We start from the raw sequence: 18,606 nt of genomic DNA on the forward strand, positions 1-18,606 counted from the left end.
GTATTCTAGGCGAAGCATTCATTTTGTTGAGTTTTGTCACTATATCCCACTACATTCTTCTGGCCTTGAGGGTTTCTTGTGACAGGTCTGCTGTAAATTAAGATTTAAGAGGATGCACCTTTGAATGTAATTTTCTTTTTTGATCTTGCTGCTTTCAGTATTCTATCCCTATCTGTGGGATTATTCATTGTGACAAGGATGTGTTTTGGGGTGCTTTTCTTCGTGTTTCTTTTAGCTGCTACTCTTGGGGCATGTATGATTTGGTTGCAAGTAGTCTTTATCCTACTTGGGAATTTCTACCGGGAATTTCTCTGTAATGATTTTCTTGAGTGTTGATTCTTCTTGGGGGTTTTCTTCCTGAGTTTCTGGGACTCCAATGATTCTTATATTCTTTCTGTTGAATGTTAAGGACTTCTACTTTCATCTGTTCACAATCTTTGAGTAGTCTTTCCATTGTATGATCATTTGCTTTGAGGTGTTTTTTTTTTCCCAATCTCTTCTTCTGTATGGAGTTGTTATGCATCTCATCTTCCAGCTCACCAATTCTGTCCTCAGCTGCTGTTACTCTGTTGGAGAGGCTTTCAAGAGAGTTTTTGTTTTCATCTACCGAGATTTTTAGTCCCATTATATCAGATTGAAGTTTCCTGATTTCTATCTTTGTGTTCTGTTCAGCTCAATCTATGCTTCCTTTGATTTCTATGAGCATCCTCCATATTTCTTCTCTAAACTCCTTATCTGAGAGGCTAATTAGGTGATTGATATTTTTGGGTTATCAGAGCTGCCATCTTCATTCTCTATGCATGCTGTAGTCCTGCATTGTTTCCCTATTGCTACACTTGTAATGTGGTTTCTTACTATGTGTTGAGGTGAGGTTTATGTATAGAGCATTTCACTGCCATGTTCCACGCTCTCTGTCTCCACCCTTTGTGGACAGAGGCAAGCCTAAGTCTGCTGGGCAATTCAGAGTCCCATTGCTGGGACCTTTGGCTGTTGTTGGAGTTACTGGAATCCTGATTTTTATATTTAGAATGCAAAGTAAATCAAGAGATATTTTAGTGTAGCAGTGTAGCCAATTTGAATTTGTTTTCAGACCTGTTTTAGTTATTTTATGGGTACATAATAAATCTGAAGACATACTTGTTGCAATATAACAGAGAAATGTATTATCATGCCAATAAACCGTGAAACATTGAAAATCTTGTAATTTTTCTACTAGGAAAAGTAATCCTCTCATTTAATTGTTTAGTAGTTCTGGTCTTGTCACATATCTCAATGTTTAATTCATATAAAGTGAAAAATTAAATTTATAAGATTTGAATAATCTTATGAAAATCCTTTTACTGTTTTGTACAGTTATTATTGCCAGTATGAATCAATGGTGATGATAATTAAAAGAAAGTGATAGAGGTTTACCCTGAGATAAGAACAACAGATTATTTCACATCTATTATAGGACGAATAGTAATTATGAAATTATAAAACTTGAAGAGGAATTGGAAGAATATGAAATATTAAAGTTAGAATAATAACAATCTAGAGGGACCAGAGAGATAGTCCAGGGAAAAGACTCTTGCTTTGCATGTAACTCAATCCAGTTCAATTTCCTCACCAGATATGCCTCCCAAGAATGGGCCAAGAGTGATTCCTGAGCACAAAACAACAAAAAATAAGCAAAACCAACAAATAGCAAAGCATTTAGCAAAGACTGGACTTCATATTGCTATGAAAGATTGTTTGGTGATAAGTCTTAAAAGCTTAATAAGCTAAAAAGCTTATTACTAGTCCACACAAATCCAACCTATATAGCAGCTATCGAGGGGAGTTTTCTTCATGTAATGACATTTAAGCAATCTTTACCTTGTCTGTACTTCCATCCTCATAATGCACGCTTTGATGGGACATCTGGACATGGACTAGTTTTAAGACTAAATATGGTCCTATTATTCTGACTTAACTCTAAGGGTGTATTTCTTCTATCTGTAGGTTATCTGTAGAAAAAAGTTGAAATATCTGTAGTTTAATGTCCATATGTAAAGGTAAGTTGGGTGATTAAACAACTTGTTAGACATCTGAGTAAATCACATTCAGGAATTTGTCAAAACTTTTGTATTGGTGATTGAATTTGTCTTTCATATATATATATATATATATATATATATATATATATATATAGCAGGAATTTAGAAGATGAAATACATATGATAAAATAATATAACAAAATAGATAGGTAGATAGAGGATAGATAGATAGATAGATAGATAGATAGATAGATAGATAGATAGATAGATAGATTGGGAAGGGGAAAAAGATAGGAGCCATTTTCCTGATGTAGTAGACAGGGTGGGTAATAACAGAGCTAAAAATGGTCTGAGAAAAACCTTGGAAATAAAGACACAGCAACTAAGTTTTATAGAGAAAAGGGACATTTGTATATTCATATAAATGGCATGGCCTAAGAATAGGCAATATTCTTAGAATTGTAAAAAAGTGGTCAAGGAAAGTGTCAATAAAAAAGAAAGTAATTATTTTTCTAGAAGGCAGATGTCCATGCAGCACACAGGAGAAAATGATAAAAACAAAAAATTTATTCCTCTCCTTTTTTAAAAAGAAATAATATGTAAGGGCTATTGCATTTTCCAAAAATTACTGCTAATGACCTTTATGTTCAAGGCGCTTTATATGTAGTTACTGTTGTGATTTCTGTAACTTTGTTTTTTTTTATTAATCTTTGCCTATATATGTGGAAAATTGTAACAGCCTCAATTAAAGTTCTTTGTTACCAGATATATTAAAATATATCTATATAGCTTGTAACATTCATATAGTTTTATTTAAAAAGAACTTTAAAGAAAACTTGAAAACTTTCAAAGAGCTTGAAAACTTTCAAAGAACTTTAAAAGAAAAGTGTACTTTTGCTTTCTAAAATATTTCAACTCATTTCAGGATTTGTTATTCGATTTCAGCAAGTAAAGTAAAAATGTTTTTCTCCAGCCCTTTAACAATTGCAATTCAGAATCAGTCCCAATTTTCCTCATTTTCTAGGTGGAACTTCGAGTTCTGTGTTTGAAAGAGTGACCCTATGAATGATAGTCACCAGTAAGCAGGGACTTCATTTATGAACTCTAAAAATGTTTGTTCTTTCTAGGTGCTCTCAGATTCTGTCTGTAGGTGAGGTAAAAGGTGTTGTGGCGGTTGAAGAATTGTTCTAGCAAACACTTCTGAGAATAGGACTCAGCACCTGTGACAATAGGCAAAATATTTATTGATCAAATGAATATGGTAACTAAATTTGCATCATCTTACAACCAAATAATCTGTTATCAAAGTGTCTACGTAAGTCTTATATACCAATATAACTAGAACAATTATTAAATTTACAACAGTTATCTTTATGCATTGGAGTACGTTTTCTATAATCAAGTTCTTATTAATGTTTTTTATTTGAAGTGTCACACAACTGACCTTGTTTAGGGATTATTCCTGGCTCTGCACTCAGGAATCACTCCTGGCAGTGCTCAGGAGACCACTTGGGATGCTGGGGATGGAACTAGGGGTGTTCACATCCAAGGCATGTACAGTACTTTCACTCTGGTCCCCCAGTGTATTATTAAAATACTGAATTTAATTTAATGTTGTAGCCACTTGTATTTATTACATTAAATTAAATCAAATTTATTTGGGTTTTAGATAACATCTAATGATACCCAGTCTTACTCCTGGCTTTATGCTCAGAGATTATACCTTGCTGTGTTTGAGGAAACCAATGGGTGCCAGGGATCAACATCAGTTGGTTGCATGCAAAGCGTGTACTTTTGCTGTGGTCTGAGTAGCCACTTTTTAAAGGAAACAAACAAAACATTTGTTTTATTTTTGGTTTTTCGGGCCACACCCATTTGATGCTCAGGGGTTACTCCTGGCTAAGCGCTCAGAAATTGCCTCTGGCTTGGGGGGACCATATGGGATGCCGGGGGATCAAACTGCGGTCCTTCCTTGGCTAGCGCTTGCAAGGCAGACATCTTACTTCTAGCGCCACCTCACAGGCCCCCAAACAAAATATTTTTTAATGCTCCCCAAGGAAATCAATTTTCTGAATCTAAAATGTATTTGTAAGTTTGTTAAATGAGGGAATTACAGTAACCATTGTTTTATATTTTTGCTGATATGGAAATGTTCGTATTTCTTTTAATTTCAGATATATCTGAGAATATAATAACTATAGTAGTTTTAATATTTCTTATATTTCTACAATTTTGTAGTTGACTAAAATAGTGGTTTGTCTACCAGGGGTCCTCAAACTTTTTAAACAGGGGGCCAGTTCACTGTCCCTCAGACCATTGGAGGGTCTGACTATAGTAAAAACAAAACTTATGAATGAATTCTTATGCACACTGCATTTATATTATTTTGCAATGAAGAAATAAAACAGATACAAATACAATATGTGGCCCGCGGGCCATAGTTTGAGGACCACTGGTAGGCATTTACATTTATAAATGTAAAATCAACACTCAAAATTCTGACTATCAATTAAAAATTCTTTTTGTTCTTTTGTTTTTTGTTTTCTTTTTTGCTTTTGGGCCACACCCAAAAGTATAGCTCAGGGGTTACTCCTTGCTATCTGCTCAGAAATCACTCCTGGCTTGGGGGACCATATGGAATGCGGGGGGATCTAACTGTGATCCGTTCTAGGTTAGTGCCTACAAGGCAAATGCCCTACCTCTTGCGCCACCACTCCGGCCCTTATAATTTCTTTTTACAATTAAATACTACGTGGGCCATTAGTCCTTATTTTCAATTTAAGCTTGTCTTAGTTTCTTCATAAAATTATTTGCTTTAAAGAACTATTCCTTTGTATTATATACATTTTTCTATTATATTGTCTGTTATAATGTCTGACTTATTAAAATTTCATGAGTTATCATTATGAGCTTTACTATAGGGTTGTATATATTTTTATCTCCCAGGCAATGGAATATATTTCTGCTTAGCTACACTTCTACATGTCCTGTTAATTTATTAAATGTCTGAAACAAACACAAGTGTTTCCTTCGATGTGGGTTATGATCATTAGAGCTAATTAAATGCTGGGCTCCTTTCTGCTTCATAATTCTATCTGACCATCAGTGCTGATCATCAGTCTTTTCTATTCTGAGTACCGATGTGATTCCATACCTCCTCTTTATTTATACTTCTCTTTTTATTTTATTTATTTTTTTGTTTTTTGGGCCACACCCAGCGGTGCTCAGGGGTTACTCCTGGCTGTCAGTTCAGAAATAGCTCCTGGCAGGCACAGGGGACCATATGGGACACCGGGATTCAAACCAACCACCTTTGGTCCTGGATCGGCTGCTTGCAAGGCAAACGCCGCTGTGCTATCTCTCCGGGCCCGATACTTCTCTTTTTATGTAGCTAGAATTTGTGTATCTATAAACATTCAGAGTTACTAGAAAAGAGAATATATTAATCACTTATTAAATTAAAAGATAATCTATCCACATTTTTCTGTGTATCTATCATTATTCCCCCTCAATTGTCTTCATACTAACATTTGAACATTAGGAACTCTTACCCTCCAACAAATATAGGTGTTTTATTTTGCCACAATGTTATTGCTTTTGTTTTCTTGATGTTCATAATGTCAGAGATTAGGAAGCAAGAAGCTATTTAGAAGTTTGTTTTACTTAGTCTTTTATAACTGCCTTGTATAACTTTTATGTAAGACAATCTTTATATTTTGGTAACAAAGGGATCAGATTATTTTTAGTTTTGTTTCTTCGTTTGTTTCTTTTTTTTCCCCCTCATATCTAGAAACCTGGTTTTCTTTTTGGTTTTGCTTTGTTTCTGGGCCACATTGTCAGTACTTAAGTCTTACTCCTGAGGGATCAGTAGTAGGTTGATCACATGAAAGTCAAGTACTCAGAATACTAGACACTGTACAGAATTTCCTTTTAGTTCGTGGATATTAAACTGGTAGACAGGGAGACCACACACAGTTTCCTTTTAGTTGGTAGGTATTAGACTGGTAGACAGGGAGACCGCAATTGCCCCTTAATGTTGACTGAGAGTAAACATCCTGTTGCAGATACTGGTCCTGTTATGGGAGAGATCTGGTTTTATGAGTTCTCAGTGAGCATATGATGCTCCTGAGTCTGCTTCCCTTCTGTTTTGAGATCTCACTATTTTCCAAAGACTATACTTACAAAAAAGTTGCTCTGTAAGCACTATATAAAGCAAAACACTTTGGAAGGAGCTTTAAAAGAGTTCATTTGGACCAGTGGTAAATTAATCCCCGAATGCCCAAATATCAACTGTGACCTACAACATGAGAGTACAATGTAGTGTTTTCAAATTTAATTCTTTTTCTTTGTTCGTACTAGATCTTTAAATTATACATTAGTATATCAGTGGCAGTATTTTAAGTCATTTCCCTGTTATGACATTAAAATTATTTAAAACTATTGTTCATAGTGTGAATGAATATATTCAGTATCAAAATTCAAAGCAGAGTTGAACAATCCAGTTTAAAAGGATGATTAAGACATCATTCAATTGCTTTCTTGAGCTAGAGGCTAGCTCTAGCCAGCATGGGGTTTGGGGAGAACCCATGTGGAAGGCCTTCTCCCTAACTTGGGTGCACTGGGAGCCTTGATAGGCCCCCAGCCGTCCCCTCTTCTGTCCCCCGGTCTCCAGGCCTTTCTGGGGTGGCAGCCCAGGCGGCCAGAAATGGTGGGTCCTAACTTGGGGTGTGCTGAGATTTACTCGGTTGCACTGTTTGTCACTGGCAATTTCTGACCAGTATACATGTTGAAAACCCCCCCACGTGCACTGCATGTATTAAGGGTATTCCCTATCCTTATGTTATGTTTTGCGTATCCAGAATGTCCATTTTGTATTCTGCCCTTACCCACACCCCTACAAAGCTCATTTTTACTCCTTAACTCTCTCACCCCCCCCCCAAACATCACCAACCCACATTACTCTTTTTAACTTCAGTACTGCACAATCCTAATCACAGACCAAAGCCGTGCATTGTGTGTAACAACCTCCAACTATTTCAAATGACATAAAATGGACATGGATTTCTTTTGACTATTTTATGTGTTTTTTCTCTGACAGCTATAAGTCTTATTAAAGATTCTCTTATACAGTGACGATTCTAACCATTTTTTATCTTCTCTTTATGAGCATTCAATAAGGAATTTTGGTGAAAGAGTCCCCTAGTTTAATGCTTTTGAATGAACCATGTCATGGGGATTGTTGGACTTGTTCTTATGGCCCCCATATGCGCCAATAACGCTATGTGTCATTGTTCCTTTTTTGCATAGGCACATTAAAATGAGAAAATACTATACATACAAAGCAGATCTTATCTAATAGAGATTGGAACACACAAATCTTGTAGTGCAAAGGGACCTTACACCCTGAACATTGACATAACGACCTGGCACAGGCCTCAGAAGAATAGGCATCCTCCATTCACCCCTGAACCAGGGAAGCCATCCACGAAACATCCAAGTTTGTCTAAAACATCATCTGGAAGCAATCCTCTACCATGGAAGACCCTACCACTGCTCAGACATCAACCTGCTGAAAAGAGACATCTCTTAACACTGAGAAGACTTAACAAGTTCAACGACATGCTTGCAGGACAGGGCTCTCTGCATAGCCCTTTAATTGTGAGGTGAAACGAGAGGACGCTCTGCACCATTCTGACTGCAATGTAGGCTATGCAGATTCCAGGATCTTTAATAAAGAAACATGATACCAACAACAGAGACTGTGTGAAAAACAAGTGTGTTGGCACTACAGAGAATGTCTTGGATTGGACGATCAAGCTTGCTTGGAGCCTAGAGTTGGTCTTATGCCAGGAAACTTCAGGGGTAGGGTCTCTTTGTATTTAGGCCAAAGTTATTCCTTTCCATGCCCCTCATATTTTGGTGGGCCTATGCAAACAACAATTGCCACTCTAACACTGTTTTACTGTGCTCCTTTGACTCTAATCCTTAAAAAAAACCCACTTAAACTTTTGAGGTTAACTTAAACTAATATGCATGTACATGGAAATGTAAAAAAAAATACTGTGCCTCTAATGTTTAAGGAGTTACATAAGTTTTATGGCTTTAGATTGCCTTGTGTGCTGCTAAGAAATATTATAATGTGTTACAATCTGGGGACTTGAGGGACAAAGTAATTGTACGTGGATTCTGTTTTATTTATCTTAATGTTCTTTGGCTGAAAGTTGAAAGTTAAGATATCAGCAAGGGGACTTCTTCTGAGAATTATGTTATGGATGATTGTCCTTCCACTGTAACTTTACCTTGTCCTCTTTCTCTGCATCTCTGTTCTCATAATTAAAAATAAAAAAATTTTAAAAAGGTAAAAAAAGACATCATTCAATTAAAATAAACACATTTTATTCTAATATCTTTATGTCAACATATGTAATTCTATTTCATTGTTACATGAGCATTAGAAAGCTAACATGAACATTTTTTGGAGAAGCTAAGTGTATAATAATTTTTGGAACTTTTTTTGGATTGATATCAAAAGTCAGAAGATAGTCTGATTTCAATTAAAATCTTCAATTAAATTTTCAATTAAATTTCCAATTTAGTGTTCTGGCTTTATGACATACATGCTATTTCATTTGCCAGTATTTGCTCTTTTATCTATTGATTTTGCTTTTTCTTCAGGATGTTTTGAATAATATGGGATCTTGTGAACTGGACGAAGATGATCTAATGCTTGATCTTGAGTTTTTAGAGGATCAGAATTTATATCCTCCAGGTAAGTGTCTAATAAATGCCAATATCATTGTAACATTGAGCTTGATCAAGTAGATTTACTTATGTGATTTTAAAGTTTACATGAATTCTTTTTTAATTCTTTATAAAAATGAAATTCTAGTGATGTTGAAATATATTATGGATATAGATAATTTTTTAGATAATACCCTACTAGTGTTAGTGCATTACTATTAAATAGAAAAAAAAGAAAGTTAATTTCAAAAGAGGAAATACTAAATAAACACTTATAAAGAGTTGGAAAGAGAATGCCTGGAATAAGGAACTGGTCTTGAACTTGATTATTGAACCTGTTGATTGCCCCTATTGCACTGGGTCAATCCCTGCCATCATACATGGTCCCGCAAGCACTACCTGGAGTGATTCTTAAGGACATACCCAGGAATAAGCCCTAAGCACAGGTGGGTGAGACTTACCTCTCTCTCCCAAGTAGTTGAAAATAGTACTATCTTGTTTTTTATTTAGTCTATATATGAAATTATGTGAATATTGATTTATCTTTTTTAATACCAGTAAATTACCATTATAAACAAATTAGCATTATAGATTACCATTATAAAAATTAGCATTATAAATTACCATTCAGTAATTTTTATAGGGGTCAATATTGGTGTAATAATTTGAAATCAAAATGAATAATTAATAATACCAGTTATAGCATATAATAAAATTATTGAATGAATTAAAGAGCCTAAGATACCTGTAATGGTTTAATCTATATTAAAGTTTAAAAGCTATGTCTTTGCATGCTAAATTTACTCTTTGAAATAGATTTGAGAAGTTAATACTTTTATTAATCCGTAAATTTGATTATTACCAATTGTTACCAAGAACTGGATGATATTTTCCAAGTTGTCTTCTTAAATTATAGTTAGTTGATATCAAGAACAGTTTCCTAAGTGAAGTCTTATAAGTACAAACCTCTGTCTGACAAACTGTGCTGCTGGTTCAATGGGAATAATTGTGGACAGTGACATTCATGAAAATTTTACTAAGTCTCCAAATAAAATGTTCCCTGTCATATAATTTTCATGTTGAACAAAATTAATGTTGTCAAGCGTTTTTCTTAGACATAGGTAACTATCAGAAGTCGAACATAATGTGTACTGTTAATCACTAATGTTTCCTGTTGAGGGAATTTCATTTCTAATGTGAACTAAATACAAAATAAAACCTTATATTGCTGACTATGATAACTGCGTTTGGATATTATGAAAATACCACTTAAATATCAAATACTGCATATTGTTTGGTAATGAGATAGTTACGTGAATTGAAGTTTTATATCATCTACAGTTTATTTTTATTTTTGTCTCTTTTTTTTTTTTAGTTGTTGGGATATATCTGGTCATGCTTAGGGCTTACCTCTGGCTCTCTATTTAGTGATCTTTCCTGTCATGCTCAAGGTATTATACGGGTGCCAGGGATCAAAACTAACTGGGTCAGCTGTTTACAAGGCATGTATCCTCCCTCACTGTCCTTTAGTTTTAAACCCACCTTTAGCTTTTCTTGTACACAATAATCTAGAACAAGGCCACATCATTTCTCTTATCAGCTGTATAATTAGAACACTGATTGTTTCCAGTTATAGTGAAGAGTATTATTTTCACAGTGCGAAAACTAATGGGAAACAAAGTAGAATATTTAGTGTGTGAAGCAGAATTAAAATAAAAGAAAGCTCAAACACATTTTGGCTTTGTGGATCCTGAACATATTCATTAAAATTTAATTTCTCTAGGGAGCCAGAGTGATTGCACAGTGGTAGGGTGTTTGCTTTGCACACTGCCAACCCAAGATGGACCTAGGAGGACCTGGGTTCAATCCCTAGCATTCCATATGGTCCCCCATGCCTGTTAGGAGCTATTTCTGAATACAGAGCCAGAAGTAACTCCTAAGCACTGTTGGGTGTGGGACAACCCCCAGAATTTAATTTTTCCAATTTCTTTGATTCCAATGTTATTTTTAATTTTAATATATTTTATTAAATAAATTTAATAGATTTTATTTTTAATTTTAATAATTTTATTTAAAGAAAATGTATCACATAGTTGACATAACTGATCATAATACATTTGTTTCTAGAGGAGCAAAAGCAAAGTTAATTAAAAAAAAGAAAATAGAAAAACTAAAAAAATGGAAGTTAAAGGAAAGAAAAAAAGTCCAGTAGCAAGTATATTTGTGAAAATTATTGTAACACCAATGAACTTACTAAAGCAATAGCAGAAGGTTTAGTATGCTTCGTACATACTCTTTTACTCTCCCCTAGGTCCTTTTGTGGTGTCTGGAAGTTTTTCACTCCATCGTGAATGCTAAAATCAGGTCCCTGTAGTTAGTGATCTTAGTATTTGCATGCTGGAATGGATGGAAGGAGGGCAACATTGGTGGTGGGAACGCCCCTGATTCAATGTCACTATGTACCTAAAATTTACTGTGAATGATTTGTAATCCACTTTGGTCAAAATAAAAACAATTAATATTAAAAAAGAAGCATTTAAAAGAAAAAAATTTAAATTGTTTTCATACACTATTTGGAAACAACATTCTGAGTGTGCAGTTGTGACATTTGTTGTCATATGGTGGATTTTATCAACTTGAGTAATTAATCTTTTCTCATTTAGGCAGTTGGAATACCTGCTATTTTCTTGGTCTCCTTCAGATGGCAATCTTGTTCTGATAAATGATGATAGCGAACTTATTATTTGTAGTCAAGCCTTATCGTTTGCAAGGGATTTCAAATAAGTTATCTCATCAAATTATCACAGTAACACTCTGAAATAGGTGTTAATTCAACCTAAATATAGACAAGAAATCAAAAATACGCTATGTTTAGAGAATTTATGAAAGTTCACGAAACTGGGTTTTAACCTACTTCTTAACATTAGATGTCAGGTTCTTTTTACTATCTTTTTAGGGTTTCTTTGCTTTTAATTTTATGTAAAATTGTAATATATTTGGCTTTGTCTTTCTTGAGGCCTTCATAAACGTGATACCAGCTCAGAAGAGAATTAATTTCTTTCATTCAGTATATTTAATATGGTAAAAATTGTTTATAATGAGCCAAAAAGCATGAAAATAGGATTGTCATAAAATGGAGACTAGTATGAGGGTCATTGAATGTAGGAACAAACATTTGATCCATATCACTGGAAGATTTTTTTGCAGTAGAGTAATCTACAATAATTAACGATTTGTTTGAAAGACCTGCCTGAATTATCAAGGGAATATTTATACTGAATAACTTGTCAAAGAGAAAGCTATGTCGTTTTATTGCTTGTTGATTTGTTTATTTTGGGGGGGGGCATATCTGGCAGTGCTCAGGGATCATTACTAGCAATATTAAGGGGATCTGCTGGGATACTAGGGATCAAATCCAGGTCAGAGGTGTGCAAAGCCAGCACCCTACCCACAGAACTATTGCTCTGACATGGAAGCTATGTAATTAGCTTTAGAATATATCTATATGTCAGTGATGGCTAACCTTTTTGAGCCCGAGTGCCCAAACTGCCTCAAAATGCCCTGTCCTCCCAATGGCCAGTCCGGCCCTGTTACCAGGTGAGCTGCAAAGCAGACACCGGCACACTCGCCTACCGTCACATGCCGAGTATCTTAATATCAGACCCCTTCTCACATGCCAGCTGCAAGGCCTTAGTGTGCCATAGGTTTGCCATCAAGGCTATCTGTGCTATAATTCTTTTCACTGTTTTAAAATGTTGAGGGAAATAGTTAATTATTACATCTTTTATCCAGAAAGTATCATAAAAATTCTGTATTTTAAAATTGGAATATATGAAAAATAGATATTTATATTTCTCTCATGTTCTTTCCCTAAGTTCTTTCAATTGACTGACCAAATCTAAGGAGACATATGGAAAAGTTTACATATCTTACTTAACTATTTTACTTATGGTTTCCAAGTAGAATATCGGAATTATGATATCACTTCTAAGATATCAAAATCAATCTCACTATAAATATTTCAAAATTATAATAGTTTAAATTATTTCTTTTGAACAGTTCACTAATTGACCAATTGAATGATTTATTGATTTGATTGTGCTTTTTATTCCCATTTAAAAATTGGGATAAATGATTTTTTTCAAAATATGATATTCTTAACAGTTAAATTTTACTAGTTTGTTTAACAATGCTAATAATGTACAGAAAGTGACATAAAAGCTCTTTTTTTTTTTTTTTTTTGGTTTTTGGGTCACACCTAGCAGTGCTCAGGGGTTACTCCTGGTTCTATGCTCAGAGATCGCTCCTGACAGGCTCGGGGGACCATATGGGATGCCGGGATTTGAACCACAGTACTTCTGCATGCAAGGCAAACGCCTTACCGCCATGCTATCTCTCTAGCTCCACAATAAAAGTTCTTGATGTCAAGTGTCTTGTGCCTCTTTGCCCATGAATATTCAAAGGTTTTTTTAGAAACATCATGCAGTTAGTTTGTAGTAGAAATAAGCCTATTAATAAAAAAACAACTGTTTTGTAAACACATTTGCATTTATTTTCTTTTTTGTTAGAGTTGCCAAAAGTAAGTCATTTGTAATTGTGATTTAAAATGGCCTCTGGCAATTGTGCCTGTCAGATTTGACTATATTTCAAGAGTATTACTTATCTACAACAAAGGCTTTTAGAATGAGAAGTTCTCAAAAACTATTTTAATCAACTATAGCTGACAAATGTTTATACATTCTGACCTAGTAGAATATTAAATGACAACAATTTTAATGAAGTCATAGAATTTACTTCGAACCTGCCATTGAAGCTTTTTCTGTCATTATAAACTCTTCTGATGTGCAAAAGGGCAGTTAGTGGCTCAAGTTCACTAGAGGATAGAGTCAAAGGAAGATTTCATTCAGTAAGTATTGCTTCGCTAGAGCAATTAGAAAGAAAATGTATCTCAATATGAAATTTTATGGCCTCTTACAATTATATCCTGACATCTCCATAGAATTGCTTGAATAATACCAGCAACATCAGCTGTCACTATCAAAATGAACAAGTAATTAAGAAAGCAAATGTGGGCATTTCTTCTACGTGGAATACTTAGGAATTTAAAATTGTTCACCAATATGAAAAATAACTACTGACATGAAGCATAATTTCCCACACTTCCTGAGGCAGAATAAGAGATAAATAATAATGCATAGTCACACAACAAAACTAGTTGTAATTGTACACAGTAAGGACATTTGCATATATTATATACCTTTAATTTTAACATTTATTGGTTTCTTGTATATCAGATATAACTGAAATTGCTGCTTTTCTTTATTTTTTTGGTTATACACCTTAGTAAGCGACATTTCTAAAATTTTAGAGTGGAATTAGGAATTCAGTGGAGTTGATAATCATAAGAATACTATTAAAATAATGCTGGTCTGTGTTTACACATTATTTAAACTAGGATATTTAGATCAAAACCAAAAATGATCTGACAAATTGAAAATTTTATTGATGTTCTATATCTGCATCAAATACTGGATCCTCTTATTTCTTGATAATAACTCGGTTTATTATTGACATGGGTAGGGGGATATTTTTCCTCAGTTGAACTCTTGATAACTATGGTTAGCTGCTTTTTCATTTCCAAATTTGACTTCCTCTAATAATTATTCTGTATTGCTCTCAGCTATGTTCAGAAAGCAACTTGATCTTTGTTACTGACATTTTAATAATCACAAGTATTCTGATGATCAAATCTAGTTTTCATGAGACAGTCTTGTAAATTTCCCAAGCCTCAAATATCTTTTTTTTTCCTATAGATGAAGTTTGACTTGCCACATATTACAGAAAAGAAACTGTCAGTTCTAGAGTTATTAGCAAACAGGGCCTGTAGAGGCTTGGAGGCCCAGGGCTGCAGGCCTGCAGGCTACAGGTCCCCAAAGCTGTCAGGCCCAGGTGCTACAAAACTCTCAGGGTCCTGTGAGAACCAGCTGTCCGTTGGATCTTCATGTCCACCCAGGGACACCAACTTGTACCAATCGCCCTCCCTGGACCAGAGAAAAGAGGAGAGAAAGAGAAAAGAAGTACACTTTTTATTCCTCCTGGAATCTGAGGCCTGGGGAAGTGGGAGGGTCGGGTTCAAAAAAGAATGGACAAAAAATACATACAAAGTAGGTCCATTTCTCTGAAGCTTTATCTCTGGCCCCACTGTGAGCCGGCAGGCTGTCTCTGGGCACTATTCTGGGTCGCCCCCCCCCCCAAACAGTCCAACTTTCTCTTTTTATATTGTCATGACAAGGGGACATGTCCAGGGGCCAGTCCAGGTTCAACAGTCAGTTTGGAGGAGATATGCAAGGGGCGTGTCTAACTGCTACTGCCTTGTGGTGGTATTCAAAGAGCGTGTCCAAGTGCCTTAATGGCCCATGATACTGATTATTAAAGGGAAAGATCTAATTGATGAGGAAGAACAATGTACAATGGAAGGGTGTAACAATTTCTGCTGATAAACCCTTCCTAAAGGGTGACATGGTGTCTCAAGTGAAAGATGAATGGATGTGAATTAGGTGGTAGGGGTACATGTGTTAGCAAATTTGGGGCCACACCCCTTTGATGCTCAGGGGTTACTCCTGGCTAAGTGCTCAGAAATTGCCCCTGGCTTGGGGGGATCATATGGGACGCTGGGGATCTAACCTCGTCCCTTCCTTGGCTAGCACTTGCAAGGCAGACACCTTACCTCTAGCGCTACCTCTCCGGCCACTGCTTCATACAAGACTTTTTTTTTTTTTTTTTTTTTGGTTTTTGGGCCACACCCGGTGACGCTCAGGGGTTACTCCTGGCTATGCGCTCAGAAGTCGCTCCTGGCTTGGGGGACCATATGGGACGCCGGGGGATCGAACCGCGGTCCGTCTCCTAGGCTAGCGCAGGTAAGGCAGGCACCTTACCTCGAGCGCCACCGCCCGGCCCCCATACAAGACTTTAACCCCTGTATTGTCTGTCTTTCCAGCTGAACAAGGATATTTCTTTATCTACTCTCTAATCTTGAATGCATATACACATAATTAAATGTAGATCAGAAATTGCTGGGACCAGCGAGGTGGCGCTAGAGGTTGCAAGCGCTAGCCAAGGAAGGACCGCGGTTCGATCCCCCCCAAGCCAGGGGCAATTTCTGAGCGCTTAGCCAGGAGTAACCCCTGAGCATCAAATGTGTGTGGCCTGAAAAACCAAAAAAAAAAAAAAAAGAAAAAGAAAAGAAAATGTAGATCAGAAATTGCAAGTATATTTTAAATATGTTTAATTATATTCATTAATATATATTCATATGTGTTAATTTTGAGCATTCAGGCATGATAATTTATTATTCTATATAAAGCAAGCTATACTCTTTAATGATTAGAATGTTAACTAACCCTACTTTCCAGGTAGCTTTCATTATAGCCACCAAGAACAGAAGCTCATTTCTATAAGATGCATGCCCTTGGTGGTAGTCTATTTCACAGCATATCTGATGCCCTTAAGTTCTAAGTCAAGTATTTGAAAGTGCTCCATTACTTTTTTATTTTCTTTTTTTTTCTTTTTTTTTTTGTGGTTTTTGGGTCACACCCGGCAGTGCTCAGGGGTTTTTCCTGGCTCCGTGCTCAGAAATTGCTCCTGGCATGCACGGGGGACCATATGGGATGCCGGGATTCGAACCGATGACCTTCTGCATGAAAGGTAAATGCCTTACCTCCATGCTATCTCTCCGGCCCCACTTTTTTATTTTCTAACTTTGTATTTGCAGTACTCTTCTAAAGATAATTATATTTGCTAAGAATACAGAAGCTTTAGCTTATTACACAAACTGAAGAGCTGTTTTGTTAGGTAGAATTACACAGTGGCATTTGTTTTTATTTTGTTCTTTTTTGGTTATCATATTTTTCTGACCCATATCTTTCTCTTTGCAACAATAACAAAAAGGAAATGCTTCACTGGTAACATAGAATTACATAAAATACATGTTTGTTTTAATGTAATAGGACATAAGAAAATAAGATGAAAATTAGAATGACAAAATGATTTCTTAAAGTTCATATGATAATGAACTAAACTTACAGTCAAATAATATACCATTCTCAGTGTACTATTTTATATTTGTTTTTCGTTTTTGTTTTTTGGGCCACACATGAATGACCCTCGGGTTACTCCATGGCTATATATTCAGAAATCGCTCCTGGCTTGGGAGACCTTATGGGACTCTGGGCATTGAACCAAGGTTCATCCTGGGTCAGCCATGTGCAAGACAAATGCCCTACCACTCTGCTATCACACAGTGTACTCTTTTATGATGCATATCTCACTTTTATTTATTATGGGTGGCTTCTTTTTTTTTCTATATTTGATTTTGGGGACCTTCTTTGCTAATTCCTTGCATGTAAGCTTTCCTTATGATATTCCTAATTATTTTTATTTAATTTTTGATCAAAGTGGATTACATATCTTTCATAGTAATATTTTAGGTACATATTAGCATTGAATCAGGGGAATTCCCACCACCGAAGTTCACCCCCCCCCAATTCCCAGTATTCATCTGATACCCCCCTCCCTTATCCCCCAGGCTGCTAATATAAAGTGATCCCCTCTGTATCTAGCTTGTTATAGGTTGGGTATCGATCGATTCTGTTGTTGTTGGCTTTGGATTTGGTGATTAAGTCTGATCATTTTTATTACTATTAATGATCATACAGTTATTTGGACTTGGTACCCTCTGTTATTTTTCTCTTAATTTGAGGGCAGAGCAAGATGGTTCCAGTTATGTGATTCTGTTTTCCAAAAAAAAAAAAAAAAAAGAAGGAAAGAAAAAGAAATAGAATGGGGTAAAGATGCCACAGGCCAAAAGTGGGCAGAGTCCTTCTTGAGGATCTAAACATCAATTTTGAAAGAAGAAAGGGAAAGAGGCTGAGGATCACCACAACAGTACAAAAAGAAAAATCAAACAAGAAATCCAATGAGCACTACAGCACTAGCCCCATGCACCACACATTAATCACTCTTCTGGAAAAAAAAAAGTCAAAATGGAGCACAAAAGAAGAAAGGAAACAGCAACAACAATAATGAAACCAAAAAAGCAAAAGCAAAAAAACAAAACAAAAACAAAGACAAAACTAAAATTTGTGCTGGTTCCTTTTTTTTTTTTTTTTGCCTTTCCTTCTGCATAGGCATAGTAAATATTGGGCAAATAGAAAGGGAATTCCCTTGGCCTAAATGATACAGGGTTTCTCTGCCCTTGAAGCATGTTGTCATGGGATTAACTATAGACACCATGTATGTTCATTTACTCTCCCCTGGATCCTTCTGTGGTGTATGGGAGACATCTGCTCCGTTATGAATGATAAAATCAGACCTCAGTACCTGGAGATCTTGGTATCTGTACAGGCCAAGGAATGGAGTTTATGAAGAAGTCTTTTCTTTTTTTTTTATGGCTCTAGAAGTTCATCTCCTTCATTGTTGTTTTAATCTTATTTAATCTTATTTTTTTGTTTATTAGTACAGATAGTTAAATATTTGAAGTTAGCATTTAAACACTTAAGGAAATTGCATAGCCTTGGATGCTTATAAGAAATGACAATTATCCAGTTGTACATCCTTTATAAGCAGCCCCATATTTGTGAAATTTGATAGATGCTAAATATGATTTAAACGTTTCTCCCCTCATCAAAACTGTTAGGTAAGTACCTATCTTTACAGAAATTTGAAATGAATAACAAGAAGTCTACATTAGACATTAAATGGGTGGAGTACATGACTTTTCTGAATATTTTTAAAGAAACATTTACAGAAACTGAATTGTCCGTATGTGTGAAATAAATAATTTAATTTC

At 35.5% G+C, this 18,606-nt stretch overlaps 1 protein-coding gene across 1 annotated transcript in view; it reads left to right on the forward strand.

Moving 5' to 3' along the window:
• CCSER1 (coiled-coil serine rich protein 1) overlaps window positions 1-18,606 on the forward strand; it is an 809,928-nt gene that overhangs the window by 58,951 nt on the left and 732,371 nt on the right. The window contains exon 3 of the mRNA XM_049790093.1: window positions 8,694-8,787. Within this exon, the coding sequence (XP_049646050.1) occupies window positions 8,694-8,787 (94 nt within the window). The remainder of the gene's footprint in view (window positions 1-8,693; window positions 8,788-18,606) is intronic.

This window comes from Suncus etruscus, chromosome 16, assembly GCF_024139225.1.
Source record: "Suncus etruscus isolate mSunEtr1 chromosome 16, mSunEtr1.pri.cur, whole genome shotgun sequence".
In the NCBI taxonomy this organism is placed as follows: Eukaryota; Metazoa; Chordata; class Mammalia; order Eulipotyphla; family Soricidae; genus Suncus; species Suncus etruscus.